Source organism: Orcinus orca, chromosome 5, assembly GCF_937001465.1.
Source record: "Orcinus orca chromosome 5, mOrcOrc1.1, whole genome shotgun sequence".
Classification (NCBI taxonomy): Eukaryota; Metazoa; Chordata; class Mammalia; order Artiodactyla; family Delphinidae; genus Orcinus; species Orcinus orca.
Window position 1 is genome coordinate 34,938,986 of NC_064563.1, and position 14,936 is coordinate 34,953,921.

The window sequence follows — 14,936 nt, forward strand, 5'->3', positions numbered from 1 at the left end:
AGTCCTGATTTTCTCAATCTCAGTAGTCAAGAATAAAATGAGGAAAAACACTAACTAAGCAGTTTGTCATTGGCCGTCAACAAGCGGAGATCCTGCAGTCCTATTTCACCTCCTCTCCCCTGACCTGTGCTATTTGAACATTAGGTTCCATCCCAGAATCTGCCCAACACTCGGGGAATTACAGAGAAAGAAAATGAGATGCTCACTGAAGGGGGTGGTGTGGCACTCCTGAAGAAGTTGGCAAAGACCTCTTTGCACCAGGTGTGTAATTCACGTCATCCTGACATCTTTCTTCCCTTTAGACCTCTTGGCTGTGGTAGCTGGTGAGTACATTCGGACTATACTGGAGGAAAAAGAATCCAGTCCGCCAGTCCATGGAATCAAAAAGACTTGGATGCAGTCTTAATTCTACCACTTACTGTGACCTTGAACCCGTCATATACCTTCCCTAAGCCTCAGTTTTTACATCTGTAAAATGGAGATACCACTATTTGCCTCACAGAGTTGTTTTGGATGATAATATATGGTTTCTCAGTATAAAATATTTATTAAAGAAACCTTTTTCCTGCCTATATTTTTTGATGTGCTAGGGCCTCCTCTAAGGAACTTCTGGCCTGCGGCCCCACCGCTAGCCGTGGGCGCTTGGCTAGCTCCCAGCGGAGCACAGGCCCGCGCTTGCAAGCCCTGATCGCGAGGCTCCCACCTCGAGGCTCCGACCTCAACGCTCCTGGTACCCCTTGCCCCCGGCCCAGCGCGCCACGCGCCCCACCCACCTCCGCAGCCTTACGTCTCCGCCCTCCTCCCGCAACTGCGGTGGCGTCACTTCCGCCGGAAGGGGCGGGCGCGTCCGCGCGGCTGGCGCGAAAGTTGGGTCGCGGTTCGGCAATTTCCGGGTCTGCGCTTGCTAGGGCTGGGGGTGCCGCAGGGGGCGGCGGTTGTGCGCCGGGCTGGCGCCCGACTCCAGCCGCCGTCCCACGGGCCGCGGGGCCCCCCACTCGCCGCCTGGAGACTCCCAGGCTCCACCGAGGTGAGTGAGGCTCGGCGTAAGGACCCAGCTCCCTCCCGCCGCCCCGCTGGGGGGTCGCGATGCTGCCTCTGGCCTTCCGAGCCCTGGTTTCCGGACCTTGTAACCGGCCCCTGGACCGGCGGATAGGACTTAGACGCCGGAGAGGGAGTAACTGCGGCTGGACCGAGAGCCGGGCCTTTCCCTGGGACCTGGGGAGCTAGAGCGTTCGGCCTTTTAGGCGCCTGACTTTGCTGGCTGGCTTTCATGTTTATATTTGAAGTCCGTTTACTGAGGGCTGAACCTACCTCGAGGGCCGCGGATACCCACAGGGACCGATTCGTTCTGAGCATCCTTAAGCATAATGCAATTGAATGACTATTGGCTTAGGGGACTTAGCCCCAGAGCAAAGGTCCTGGATATATTCAGTTTAGCGTACATTAATTTCGTTCTCTGATTTGCAAGGATTGGTGTTGTCATCTTTTTTCCTTGATTGTACCCACATTCCAGTGTTTGTTACAAATCGTAATGGACGAATTCATGGGCAAGGCCGGAATGTTTGTGCTGTGGCATTCTTGTCTTCGCAGAAGAATAGGTGCTTTAAAACATTTAACTTAATATGTAATGTGTTTTTGTTCTTGTTCATGGTTCCTTTATTTTGACAGTTCAGAAATGTCCCACAATGACAAAGAACCGCTTTTTGTGAAGTTTTTAAAGTCTTCAGACAATTCTGAATGTTTTTTTAAAGCTCTTGAGGTAAGACTACTTGAAAATGTCTTGTTTGATGCTGTGAATTCATTTTCTTGTTTTTAGTGTTTTTGATTTATTAGGCCTTTTTGTCTTAGTCATAGTTATTTTATTTTCATGATAGTTTTACTGTAGTCTACATTCATAAGTATCTCATTGTTACACAGTTTTGAATTGATATTAGTATATCACTGTATTTTGGGGGGCTTGAAATCTTTAATGACATTTCTATTGACAGTGATGGACCTACTATTCTTGGAAATTGTTTTCTTTTGTCTACTAACCATAGACCTTTGTGTGTTGAAAAAATTTGAGTCAGTCCTGTATTGGTTACACTTCATTTTTGTTGTTGTTAATTGTTAACTATGTCTCATTATGTACAGTATTATATTATTTAGGTAGTGTAGAGCCTTGCTACTCACAGACCACAGTAGCATCACCATGGCCTGAGAGTTGGACCCCAACTCAGACTTACCAGTTGGAATCTGCTTTTTAACAAGATCCTGTGTACGTTAAAGTTTAAGGAACACTGTTGTAGCAGGTTTTTCTTTAAAGTTCATTCATTGAGCAAACAATTATTGAATGTCCATCATCTAAGAAGCACTGTTCTAGTACTTGGGATATATCAGTGATGAGATCAGGCAAATATCCATACTTTCTCAGAGCTTACATTCTATTCTAGCTGGAGGAAATAGACATTAATCAGACATATAAATGAGTAAACTGTAATGTTAAAGGTGCCAAGTGCTATGGGAAGAGAAAAACAAAGCAGTTAAGGTGTTCTGGAGGTTGTTTGTTGGGGGAGAAGGGAAAGTTACAATTTATTTTAAATGGAGTGTGATCAGGGTAGACTTTATGGAGAAGATGATACTTGAGTATACTTGAAGGAGGTGAGAAAATGAGCCATGTGGATATCTGCAGAGGAAGGTTTCAGGCAGAGGAAATAATCATACACAAACCCTGGGAAAGTGCTTGTGGTGTCTGTCCTGCTTTAGTGTGGCTGTAGTGTAGTGAAGAAGGGAGGTGGAAAGAATGCTAAGGTGTGCTTTAGAGAGTAAGAGTAAGGAGGTCATGAAGGGCCTTGTGGGCCATGGTAAAGACTTTGGCTTTTTCTTCCAGTGAGATGGAGAGCCACTGGGGGCTTTTAATCGGAAAAGTAACATGATCTGACTTAATCGTTTTAAAAGGATCACCCTAAGTATTTAATGTAAGGACTTCAAAATTTGTTCAAAAAATATTCGAGTGTTTACTGGGAGCCAGGATATTTTGGCAAACAAGATAGATCATGAAATTTTCATTCTTAGAAGGGAGAGAGACAAAAACAGTATGTGTATACGTGTGTGTGTGTATGTGTGTGTATGTATATATATATATATATATATATATATATACTATCTATGTTATTTTTCTTCATAAAATACACTAGAGGGATAGGGAAAGAATATTTTAGAAAAGGGTGATAAGGAAAGGCATCTCTGAGGAAGTGACATGTGAGCAGATGTGGTTGAAGTAAGGTAAGTCAGGTGAAGTCCTGGGGGGAAGAGTATTCCAGGCAGCGGGAAAAAGAGTAAAACCTCTAAATGAGGTCATGCTTAGTTTGTTCTAGGTTGCAAAAGAAAGCAGGAGTGGCTAGGGAAGAGGGAGCAAAAGGGATTAGAGGAAGAAGGTAAGTGTGGGGAGATAGGCAGGGGCCAGACTCTACGGTCTTGTAGGCAATTGTAAGAAACGTGGATTTTATTCTGAGTGTGATGGGAAGCTGCTGGAGGTTTTTTGTTTGTTTGTTTGTTTTGCGGCACGTGGGCCCCTCACTGTTGTGGCCTCTCCCGTTGCGGAGCACAGGCTCCAGACGCGCAGGCTCAGTGGCCATGGCTCACGGGCCCAGTCGCTCTGCGGCATATGGGATCTTCCCGGACTGGGGCACGAACCCGTGTGCCCTGCATCGGCAGGCGGACTCTCAACCACTGCACCACCAGGGAAGCCCCACTGGAGGTTTTTAACAGGGTGACATGACCTTTTCGGTATTGTTAAAAAGATTACCAGCTGCTGGGTAGAGAACAGATTTAGGGGAAGGGAGGGAGAAGGAACCACTTTGGAGACTTCTGCACAGGTCTAGTGAGAGATGACGGTTCCTTTCAATAGGAGAAAGGCTGGTTTTGAGATGGATTTTAAAGATAGAGTTCATAGGACATAAATACAGGTGAATTATTTCATATGCATTCTTACTTTTTCTTTCAGTCAATGAAAGAGTTCCAATCAGAAGAATATCTTCAGATTATTACAGAAGAAGAGGCATTGAAAATGAAGGAGAATGATAGATCACTTTATATCTGTGACCCTTTTAGTGGCAAAGTCTTTGATCATCTCAAAAAGGTTTGCTAACTTTTAGTGTGTTCTTTCAGGTAGTCTGTTTTTTGGTTTGTTTTTGCTTCAGTGGACGTAAGTTCTTTACTGATCATGAAGTATTTTGCAAATTATGAATTGAGAGGAATCCTTTGGTTTTGGAAGACCAGAATAGTATTTTTCAAGGTAAATCATATTACAGTAGGCTTTGGTTAGTATGTAATTTTTATATTTCAGGGAATTTAACTTCACTTAGAATAATTTAACCTTGTAGTAATGAAGCATTTTATTGATGAAGTTCTACTGTACTTAAACTCAGTTTGATTGCAAGATATATTAGGGAAAAATAGTAGAGTAGGAAAAGACTTCAACATAATCCTGGGTTACTTACTGTCTTTCCTGTGTGCTCTTGAATTTTAGTACCTGTACTTTGTATAGGGTCTGAAAAATTATATGCTAAAGGAAGCATTTGGGGGCCGAGCATTGCTAATATACCATTGAGCCATCTTATTTCTTTTTGTTGATTCTAGAGTCTACTGACTCATTACTTTTTTGGTGTCTGGACAAGAGAGAAGCATTGAAATAAAAGTAAACTGGCTGTAATTACATCCAGATTACAAAGAAGTGATTCTTGTTTGAAGGAGAAGAAAGCATAGAAGAGTAGGTAGATGCAGTACTATCTGTACAGTATATGGAAGGTCTGTGCCCACCTTTGCCAAAAGCATTGTTGGTCTTACCCTCCTTTTGGAAATAACACCGCTTGTAAGATAGAATCAATAGCATCGAAAACTCAGTTTTCTTATGACTGATGGAAAAGATAGCAATAATCATTTACCCTGTAGATATTTATATCGGTCATGCTTTGGTGACTTTGGCAGCTGTAGGCTTTTTAGTCTGGGTTGGATGTGCTGATGTTGAGCAAGATTGTCACGTTTCTCAGTTATCAATGAAAGTGATACCTTAGGAGAAGTCTTTGTAGGTCTTCCTTGGAAAGACATTGAGTTGCGAACAAAGTATTTAAAAAACAAATGTAGGAACTGCCTAGGATTATACATTTTTTGTAGCAGAATAGGTTTTTTACAGGGGGGTTAGTTGGGCTCTCAGCACTTTTTAACCGCTTCATTGGCTGGCTGCTTCATTTGAAAAGTAAATGGAGATATTTCCTAATTATTATGGCATAAGACTGTTACTCATATCTCCTATCACTAAGATTGTGTTTGTTTCAGAAATTAAAATATTAATGGCAATTTTGAGTGAGTGTGGCTTTTGGAGCTTATTTCTTTTGATAGCCTGCATTGTTTGATTTGCTTGTGTGTGTATGTTAACGTGTGATGTGTCTGAGAAGTTATATAATGGTTATTTTTTTTTCTTGTAAAAATTTGGTGGTTTTTCTGCAGTGGTCATCAGCTTCTGTAAAGAATTGGTAAATACAGTATTACAAAATGTAATTTTATAAGACTGGAGGTCTTTTTCTACTTAGTAAACTTTCTCTGTTTTTGTAGCTTGGCTGCAGAATTGTTGGTCCTCAAGTAGTCATATTTTGTATGCACCATCAACGATGTGTCCCAAGAGCTGAACATCCAGTTTATAACATGGTTATGTCTGATGTAACCATATCTTGTACAAGCCTGGAAAATGATAAAAGGGTAGGTGTTGCGGTATTGAGTGGAATATCATGGTCAATATGTATGTATTTCCACACTTAACTTTTCACTGTGTAGGGTATATTTTGAAAGACCTTGACTTGGTGTTTATGACTGATAACTAAGTCAAGATGACAGTGTATATCTTTTTTTATTTTTTAATAAATTGAATACAGTGGAATCTTTTATTGCAAACTGGCTAGTTGAAGTTTTTTGTTTTGATTTAAAAAGGAAACTCACTTTTTTCCCTATGTAATTTTCCCTGTTTGTTTTTGAGTCACATTTTTCCACCGTAGTTGCTTAATCTTTTAAAAAAGGATTGAGATTTAAATATAATATATGTTTTTATATATTCTATATATAATTTGTATATTTTTAAGTATCAATGTGTATGTAGTATATTAAAATATATAGTGTTTACTGTAGAACCAACATAATTAAATTCATGGAGTTGCAAGAGATAAATATAGGAAAATAATGTATATAAAGGTAATTATTCTAAAATTTATACTTTATCTTCCAAAAAGTAGTTTCATTAATTATTTAACTTTATAGTGGTGAGAAACATTTGTGCATTCAAGCTAACAACAAAAGATGTTTATGGGATATTGTATAAAAAAATGGAAGAGATATTGTTTGTTTCAGTATTAACAGTATATTTTCTTTTGGGGCTATAGGAAGAAGTTCATAAATATGTACAAATGATGGGTGGACGCATATACAGAGACCTTAACATATCAGTAACTCACCTTATTGCAGGAGAAGTTGGTAGCAAAAAGTATTTAGTTGCTGCAAACCTGAAGAAACCTATTTTACTTCCTTCTTGGGTAAAAACACTTTGGGAGAAGTCACAAGAGAAGTAAGAAAGATGTTCAGATATTTTCTAGATTTGAATAAATGATACATTCAATCACTTTGGCACATTGTGGGTTTTCATAGGGGAGGTTTTATGGTATCCTCTTTGGATTTGTTATTTGGGGACAAAAATAGGATCATTACTCTTCTCTCCAATGAAAACAAAAGGTAATCTACAAGCTCTTATTATCAAGGTATAAGTTGATAGGTGGAATGGGCTATGGGCTTTAGCATTAGCTACAAGGTAAGCAATGCTTTGATAATAAAATGGTTTTCAGAAGTAAACATTTATAAAATAGTTGAGAAAATCAGTGTGGCAACTGTAGCTTTTATGTTGCATTTATCCTTCAATACTGTGCTAACATGTTAAGATGGAGAGTAAATTTTAGCCACTTTGGCATTCGTATTCCCTCCCAAAAAAGACATATTTAAGGTTGAATATAAACACATATAAGCCATTAACTGAGATGTGATCATTCAGTAAACATTAACTGAGCCCATTTTATGTACCTGGCCTGAGTTAGGCATTAGATATAAGTGGAGAGCAGAACAGGACAGCATCCCTGCCCTCATGGAGCTTAGAGCCTATTTCAAAGGATAGAATTGAGTTTCCATTAGAATTAGATTAACAACCAATAAGTCCAGGTACCACTGTTTGAATTAAACAGGCATTTTCCAGTCTTCCTTTCAACACCATCTAGCACATCCTAAACACGTCTCCATGTTGTGTTTCGTCCTAGCCTGTTTCGTCAGCACATCTGCCTAGCACGGCAACAGAATGATAATGATATTTTTGTTGGCATTCTGCCAAAAGCATTCCTTATTATTTGTATAGTATAATGGAGGAATTAAAAGTCTGTTTTTCTAGTAGGCAACCAAGGAACCTTTGGGTTTTTAGGTAGAAATTTAGACTTATAATTTTGGAAAATGCACCACTTTCACCAGCATGGATTTACAGTTAATGAAATATATATTTTCCCATAAAACAGTTTTATTTGAGAGACTCTGAAACATTAGTTTTTATTAGAGACATGGTTTGAGCTACATGAGCAATTAGTATCATTTGAAGTGTGTTTATCAGTTTCCCTTTTCTTAATAATGATTAAAATCCTAAAAAATGAGGAAAGCATTAGTGATATTTCTGTTGTTTGTCATTATTCTTCTGGTAAATTTAAACTATCTGGTATATTTAATATGTTAATGTTTTTTTCTTTTTTATTGTTTGTTTACCCCAGAAAAATAGTTAGATATACCGATATAGACATGGAAGACTTCAAGTGTCCTATTTTTCTTGGTTGCATAATCTGTGTCACTGGCTTACGTGGCTTAGACAGGAAAGCAGTTCAGCAACTCACAGTTAAGCATGGAGGTCAATATATGGGACAGTTGAAAATGAATGAGTGTACACACCTCATTGTGCAAGAACCAAAAGGTAAAACTGTTTCCCAAATGAACAAATGCAACATTTTCTACTATTTAACATTTTAAGATCATTATAGAATACCTTTTACTTCTGACATGTCATAAATCTGCTATGGTTTTTTTTCTTGCAAACATAGTTCGGTTTATAATCTTTAGAAAACTTACATGACTTCCCAAGTCTTTATCAGGTCATTGAATAAATATTAAAAAACAAAAATTTCCAGTGGGGTTTTATCTAAATTTATTTTCAGATCTTTTTTTGTTTGTTTTTTAAGTCCCCACACAGTTACCCAGTACTTAAGAGATGAGAGATTTGAATGAATAACAAGAAAGCTAATAGATGTCGCTAAATTACATTTCTTTCTAATTATAAATTTTAAAGGCTTGGCTTAGTTTTTAGTTGAATGAATCAACCTTACTCAATGAACTACAAGTTTTAACTTGAAGATGCACCTTGCAGAACATGAGACAACTAAAAGAAGAAAAATATATTACCAAGAAGAAGAATTCCTTAAAATTGCAGTTAATTTTGGTGTTCTATAACCTTTATTCTGGAGAATATTTTTTACCAGTACTCTTAAAATATATAAAAATTGATAAGAGCAGAGTTTTATTAATATTTTTATTATATCTTTTTATATCTGTACTGTGTTTTATTAAGCTCCCTAAATAAGTAAAATTAGGGAAAAAATTAAAATTAATAATTGTCTTTAAGTGAGAACTTTGGGTATGGCCAATTATGATATTATGATTGTGAGTAAAGTTGATAACTGCTATTGGTTTTCTGAATCTAAAGACAGTACATCTCTCAGCTCTCATGAACGTCAAAGAAACCTTTCTTGTTTACTATATATTGTCCTCAGTTTCTCTATACCGTTTCAAAATACATTGTGTTAAAAAGTTTTTTTAAGGCAATAAAAGATACGTATTTTTAATATGACTTATTTAACTATTTGCCTCTCTATCCTGGACTTCAAGTAGAATCCTGTTGACATAGGAATAGTCTCTTGAAAGTTGCTGTTTTTTATATTGCAGACATTTATAATTTTCACGGTTATTTTATACAGTTTATTAAACCACATAATTCTGTGAGTTATCCCCATGTTACAGATTAAGAAAATGGTTTAAAGAATTTAAATGATGGAGGCTGTACTCGAAAATATTGAGTTACCCCACAGTTGCCTCTGTCTCTGTGCAGTTTTGTAAAAGATAAACCCCCTCGCATAGCATCATAGCATGTGTATTTAACAACACATAGAAAATATAATTGAGCAATAACCTAATATATTACCTTTTAATACACTATAGCATACTGTTAAAAGTAAGAGTAATTGCTGGTAACTTTAATTTTGTCCCAGGTAGATTTTTTTTATAACCTGTCATTTAAATATTTCTGCAAAGATTTTAATGGTTTGCATTTCTCTCTCTCTCTGTTTCTCTTTCTTAATGAACATAATAGGTCAAAAATATGAATGTGCCAGGAGATGGAATGTACACTGTGTGACTGTGCAGTGGTTTTTTGACAGTGTTGAGAAAGGTTTTTGTCAGGATGAATCCATATATAAGACAGAGCCTAGACCAGAAGCAAAGACTATGCCTGATACTTCAACTCCTACTGGCCAGATCAACACAACTAATAGTAAGTCTCTTTCGGATTAAAGTAAACAATCAGTTTTAAGACAGTCAGTTTTCTGTGTAAGAATTGATTTGTTAATAGGATCAGGGAGGTACAGTAGGAAATTCCATCTTTTCTTGCTATGCTTCCAGGTATAATTGTATAATAAAATAACCGAATTGTATTAAAAAATTAGTCCAGAACTCCTGATATTTCTTTTTATAATGAGTGCGTACTTTCATACCCTCATGTAATGCACAAGATTATTAAAGAAATTAAGAATGTTAATAAAGACTTAAGAGAATTAATTTTTTAAAACTTGACTGGCAGGTATTAGTACATTTTCTTTATTAGTTTGCTGCAATTGTTATAGATCATCTGTATTCATATAAAATTTAAAACCATTTCTGTTTTGGAGGTATTAATGTTGGCAATTTAACAAATGTTATAAATTTTTTTTCAAATGTAACTTTCCTGGACCTTAAAGCCAGCAACTTCAGATTTTTATTGGAAGCAAGTCACTATTAAGAGAATGTATTAAATATATTTTCATTTAAATAAGATATGAGCCTTAATTAGTTTCATTTTCCCTTTTCATACTTTGCCACCAAGATTTCAGTAAAAGCATTTGAATCTTACTTTAGAAATTGTTCATGGCTCTTTTTGTATAAGAAAAGTTCATGTGTAGGAAAATATGTAATCACAATTATTTTATCTCCATAAATTACATCTTTGTTTTCAATATGTAGGTTATGCTCTTTCAGATGTCAGCCATATTTCCAACATCAGTGCAAGTTGCATAAATGAATCGATATGTAGTTCAGTTCTTAATAGCAAAGTGGAGCCTACACTTGAAAATCTGGATGTCAGTGCATTTCAGGCACCTGAAGATTTATTAGATGGTTGTCGGGTATGTCTTTATCATGTAATAAATGCAGTAAGTGATAATATACTTTAGTACTTGTAGCTTCACTTTGAAGACCCTTTAGAGTTGGGCTTGTTCCTCATTTACATAAGCCCTCCACTCTAGCTAAGCAGATGCACTCATTAGGCCATGTCTTTCTTTTAGCTTAGGGGCTCTATGCCTGGGGTGTACCTTCATCTCTCATCCATTAAAAGTTCATATCATTTTTTTCAACTCTTCTCTGAACCTTCCTAATAACTACCTTAATCTTTCCATCTACTGTGTTTTGAGAGCATTTAGTTTCTGAACCACTTAATGAATTTTTATTTATAGCTATCATTTATTAAGTGTTTATAACATACTAGACAGTGTGCTAATTATTTCATATACATTGTTGATACGTTTTATATATAATCCCATTTAATTCCCACAAATAACTCTAAAACAGATAATATTGAGACTGATACTTAGAGGATTAAAGTTCCTGTTCAGAATCTCACAGACATTAAGTAGCCAGACATCTACTCCAAAGCCTATATTCCTAACCATTAGGTGTACTGCTTTGTTTAATATCTCTTGGGCTATTTTATTTTTTAGTGTCTGAGTAACTATCTTATAAGTGCCTTTGATGGGATCATCATATATATATCTCCTAGAACTGAATACTTAATATATTCTTGTTTGTAGAATCAATAGGCTAAGCATTAATTCTAGAGTAGCAAAGATTTAACCTTATTTTATTGTTAAGGAAATTGGGCAAATTACCTTCCTTTCTATACTTTTAAAACTTAGCAGTTTACTAGCAGAACAGGAAGTGTGTTGTGTAATCTTTTATCTAGACTATACTAATTCTGAATATGACTTAATTATTCGTATAGAAAAACATATGATTCCTCATTTTTATTAAAGTGTATTCTAGTGATGGTGGTTATTTAGTTTGGGATATAAATGCAGTTAGGAATAGATTGGTCATTAAGAAGTTTTTTAAAGACACGTTATGTAAACTAGAGTTGAAGAAGATTGTTATATTGATTAAATTGGTTTAAATACATACATAACCCCATCCGTGCCTCCAAAAGTATATATATACATATTGATAGTTAAAAATAAGTTACTGCTTACATATCATCCTAAGCATTCTGCTTAGCTCTTTGACTTAAATTTTCTTGTTTAATCAACTCTGTGAAAAAGATATCTCAATATATAAGTAAGAAAATTGGTTTAAAGAGTCTGAGTATCTTGAGCTGGTCATGTGGTTAATCATTGGCAGCTGAACCAAAATTTAAACCTAGCTTTTCTGAATTCAAGTGTTTAATGCCAGTTTATTTCTGTAATTACTTTAAAATTTAAAAGTGGTAAGAACAATTTAAGAAGCTACCTGATTTTAGAAATTGCTATGCACTAATGTTCAGAAGATAATTGAATTATTCTGGCTTCTATTTTATTTAAAGCCTCAGAATACTTATCAAGTAGTGTCTACTGTAAAGGGTAATAATGCTATGGGATTGTGAAGAAATGATAAAATTTAAGAATATTTTAAAATTCAAACCTTCAGAATATACGTCACTTCTTAATGTATCTTAAAGTGTAAACAAGAGTTGTCTTGTTTACACACAATGGATTTAGATATATGCTTTTAATAAATAGGTTTCTATTGAGAGAAATAAGCCATTTTAAATACATTAATCTAAAGTAAATGTTTTCTTTCTTTGCAGATCTATCTTTGCGGTTTTAGTGGCAGAAAGCTAGATAAACTGAGAAGACTTATTAACAGTGGAGGTGGAGTTCGCTTTAATCAGCTCAATGAAGATGTAACTCATGTTATTGTGGGAGATTATGATGATGAATTGAAGCAGTTTTGGGATAAATCAGCCCACAGGTTTTGTCAGTTTTTAATTCAAAGCAATTTCTACTCTGTGATAATTTTTTTTAAATTGCATGTCCTGGCAATTATGTAAACTGCATGGCAAGTGGGATTGTGGTCCTTATAGTTTAAACTAATATATAACTATGTACTATTTTTGTAGGCCTCATGTAGTGGGAGCAAAATGGTTGCTAGAGTGTTTTAGTAAAGGTAATATGCTTCCTGAAGAGCCATATATCCATGCTAACTACCAGCCCATGGAAATTCCAGTTTCAGACCAACCTGAAAGTAAAACAACCCTTTTAAAAAGGAAGAAGAGCAGCTTCTCTAAGAAAGACTTTGCTCCAAATGAAAAGCATGAGGAAACTGATGAAGATCTGCTCTCTCAATATGCGACTAATAACCCAACCATAGGTAAGAAAGAGTGATTAGTGTTTACAGTCATTAAATATTTTGATAGCAGAATACATACATATGTGATTTCTGCCAGGTTCTCTAGAATTTAGTTAAACTAACGTTTTTCTTCCCTTGAAGTTTTGTGTGTGTCACTTCTTTTTTTTAAGCAGGCAAGGCTAAGGGATTCTGGACCTTCTGACTCCCTCTTCTCTCTTCAACTCACTTGTTCCTCTTAGATCTGTTTTATACACAGGCATTACTTGGTTTTTGTGAGTTTGTAAAGCCCTGAACTTTTATTTTAACCTTGTAACAAATGCCTCTTACTTGGTAATTGTGCTCTTTGAGGGGTATAATGCTGCACTGTAGACTACCATCTCAGGATGTAGTCTCAGTGTGGTAAGCAAAATTGCCAGTAAAGAGTTGTGGGCAACATTTCTTATTTTTTTACTCTTTATACTTTGTTGTTATTCTCTCGTTTTGCCTTGTTCCCGCCCTCCACCCTTTTTTTTTTCTGTTGTGGTTTTATTTTGTTACAGTTGTTTCAATTATAGTTTTATTTTTTCTAATATATTTCATATCTTTCTAATTGTATTTTGTTTTCTATTCTTTGATATTGTACTGATCTGTCCCTCCCCTCCCCTCCCCTCCCCCATGAGGCTTACGGAATCTTGGTTCCCAGGCCGGAGGTCAGGCCTGAGCTCCTGTGGTGGGAGCTCTGAGTTCAAATCTCTGGACTAACAGAGAACATCAGACCCCAGAGAATATTAATTGGAGTGACACCTCCTGGAGGTCCTCATCTCAGCACCAAGACTTGGCTCTATCCAACTGCCTGCAGACTCCAGTGCTGGACATCTCAGGCCAAACAACCAGTAAGACAGGAATACAGCACCACCCATCAAAAAAAAAAAAAAAAAACAACAAAAAACTATGTTGCAGACGATGGAGCAAGGTAAAAACCTGCAAGACAAATAAATGACGACAAAATAGGCAACCTACCTGAAAAAGAATGCAGAGTAATGATAGTAAAAATGATTCAAAATCTCAAAAACAGAATGGAGGAAATACAAAAAACATTTATCAAGGATCTAGAAGAACTAAGGAGCAAACGAACAGTGATGAGCAACACAATTACTGAAATTAAAAATACTCAAGGAATCAATAGCAGAATAATTGAGGCAGAAGAACGGATAAGTGAGCTGGAAGATAAAATGGTGCAAGTGACTGCCAGGGAGCAGAATAAACAAAAAGAAGAATGAAAAGAATTGAGGACAGTCTCAGAGATCTCTGGGACATTAAACGCACCAACATTCGAATTATAGGGGTCCCAGAAGAAGAAGAGGAAAAGAAAGGGGCTGAGAAAATATTGGAAGAGATTATAGTTGAAAATGTCCCTAACATGGGAAACGACATAGTCAGTCAAGTCCAGGAAGCGCAGAGAGTCCCATACAGGATCAATCCAAGGAGAAACATGCCAAGACACATATTTATCAAACTATCAAAAATTAAATGCAAAGAACAAATATTAAAAGCAGCAATGGAAAAGCAACAAATAACATACAAGGGAATCCCCATAAGGTTAACAGCTGATCTTCCAGTAGAAACTCAGCAAGACAGAAGGGAGTGGCAGGACATGTTTAAAGTGATGAAAGGGAAAGACCTACAACCAAGATTCCTCTACCCACAAGGATCTCATTCAGATTCAACAGAGAAATTAAAACCTTTACAGACAAGCAAAAACTAAGAGAATTCATCACCACAAAACCAGCTTGACAACAAATGCTAAAGGAACTTCTCTAGGCAGGAAACACAAGAGATGGAAAAGACCTACAGTAACCCAAAACAATTAAGAAAATGGGAATAGGAACATACATATCGATAATTACCTTAAATGTAAATGGATTAAATGCTCCAACCAAAAGACATAGACTGGCTGAATGGATACAAAAACAAGACCCATATATATGCTGTCTACAAGAGACCCACTTCAGATCTAGGGACATATACAGACTGAAACTGAGGGAATGGAAAAAGATACTCCATGCAAATGGAAATCAAAAGAAAGCTGGAGTAGCAATTCTCATATCAGACAAAATAGACTTTAAAATAGACACTATTACAAGAGACCAAAAAGACACTACATAATGATC

The 14,936-nt window shown here is 36.4% G+C and overlaps 1 protein-coding gene across 4 annotated transcripts in view; it reads left to right on the top strand.

Moving 5' to 3' along the window:
* The first annotated feature begins 839 nt into the window (after window positions 1-839).
* TOPBP1 (DNA topoisomerase II binding protein 1) overlaps window positions 840-14,936 on the top strand; it is a 77,292-nt gene continuing 63,195 nt past the window's right edge. The window contains exons 1-10 of one of the 4 annotated variants that reach the window (XM_033404058.2): window positions 840-1,027; window positions 1,669-1,759; window positions 3,986-4,120; window positions 5,593-5,736; window positions 6,411-6,592; window positions 7,824-8,020; window positions 9,470-9,649; window positions 10,375-10,562; window positions 12,245-12,408; window positions 12,557-12,807. In XM_033404058.2, the coding sequence (XP_033259949.2) occupies window positions 1,676-1,759; window positions 3,986-4,120; window positions 5,593-5,736; window positions 6,411-6,592; window positions 7,824-8,020; window positions 9,470-9,649; window positions 10,375-10,562; window positions 12,245-12,408; window positions 12,557-12,807 (1,525 nt within the window). In that variant the 5' untranslated portion in view covers window positions 840-1,027; window positions 1,669-1,675. Of the gene's footprint in view, window positions 1,028-1,668; window positions 1,760-2,869; window positions 2,958-3,985; window positions 4,121-5,592; window positions 5,737-6,410; window positions 6,593-7,823; window positions 8,021-9,469; window positions 9,650-10,374; window positions 10,563-12,244; window positions 12,409-12,556; window positions 12,808-14,936 lie in introns of those variants that run through there. The other 3 variants (XM_033404059.2, XM_004278920.3, XM_033404060.2) reach the window with 3 other exon arrangements.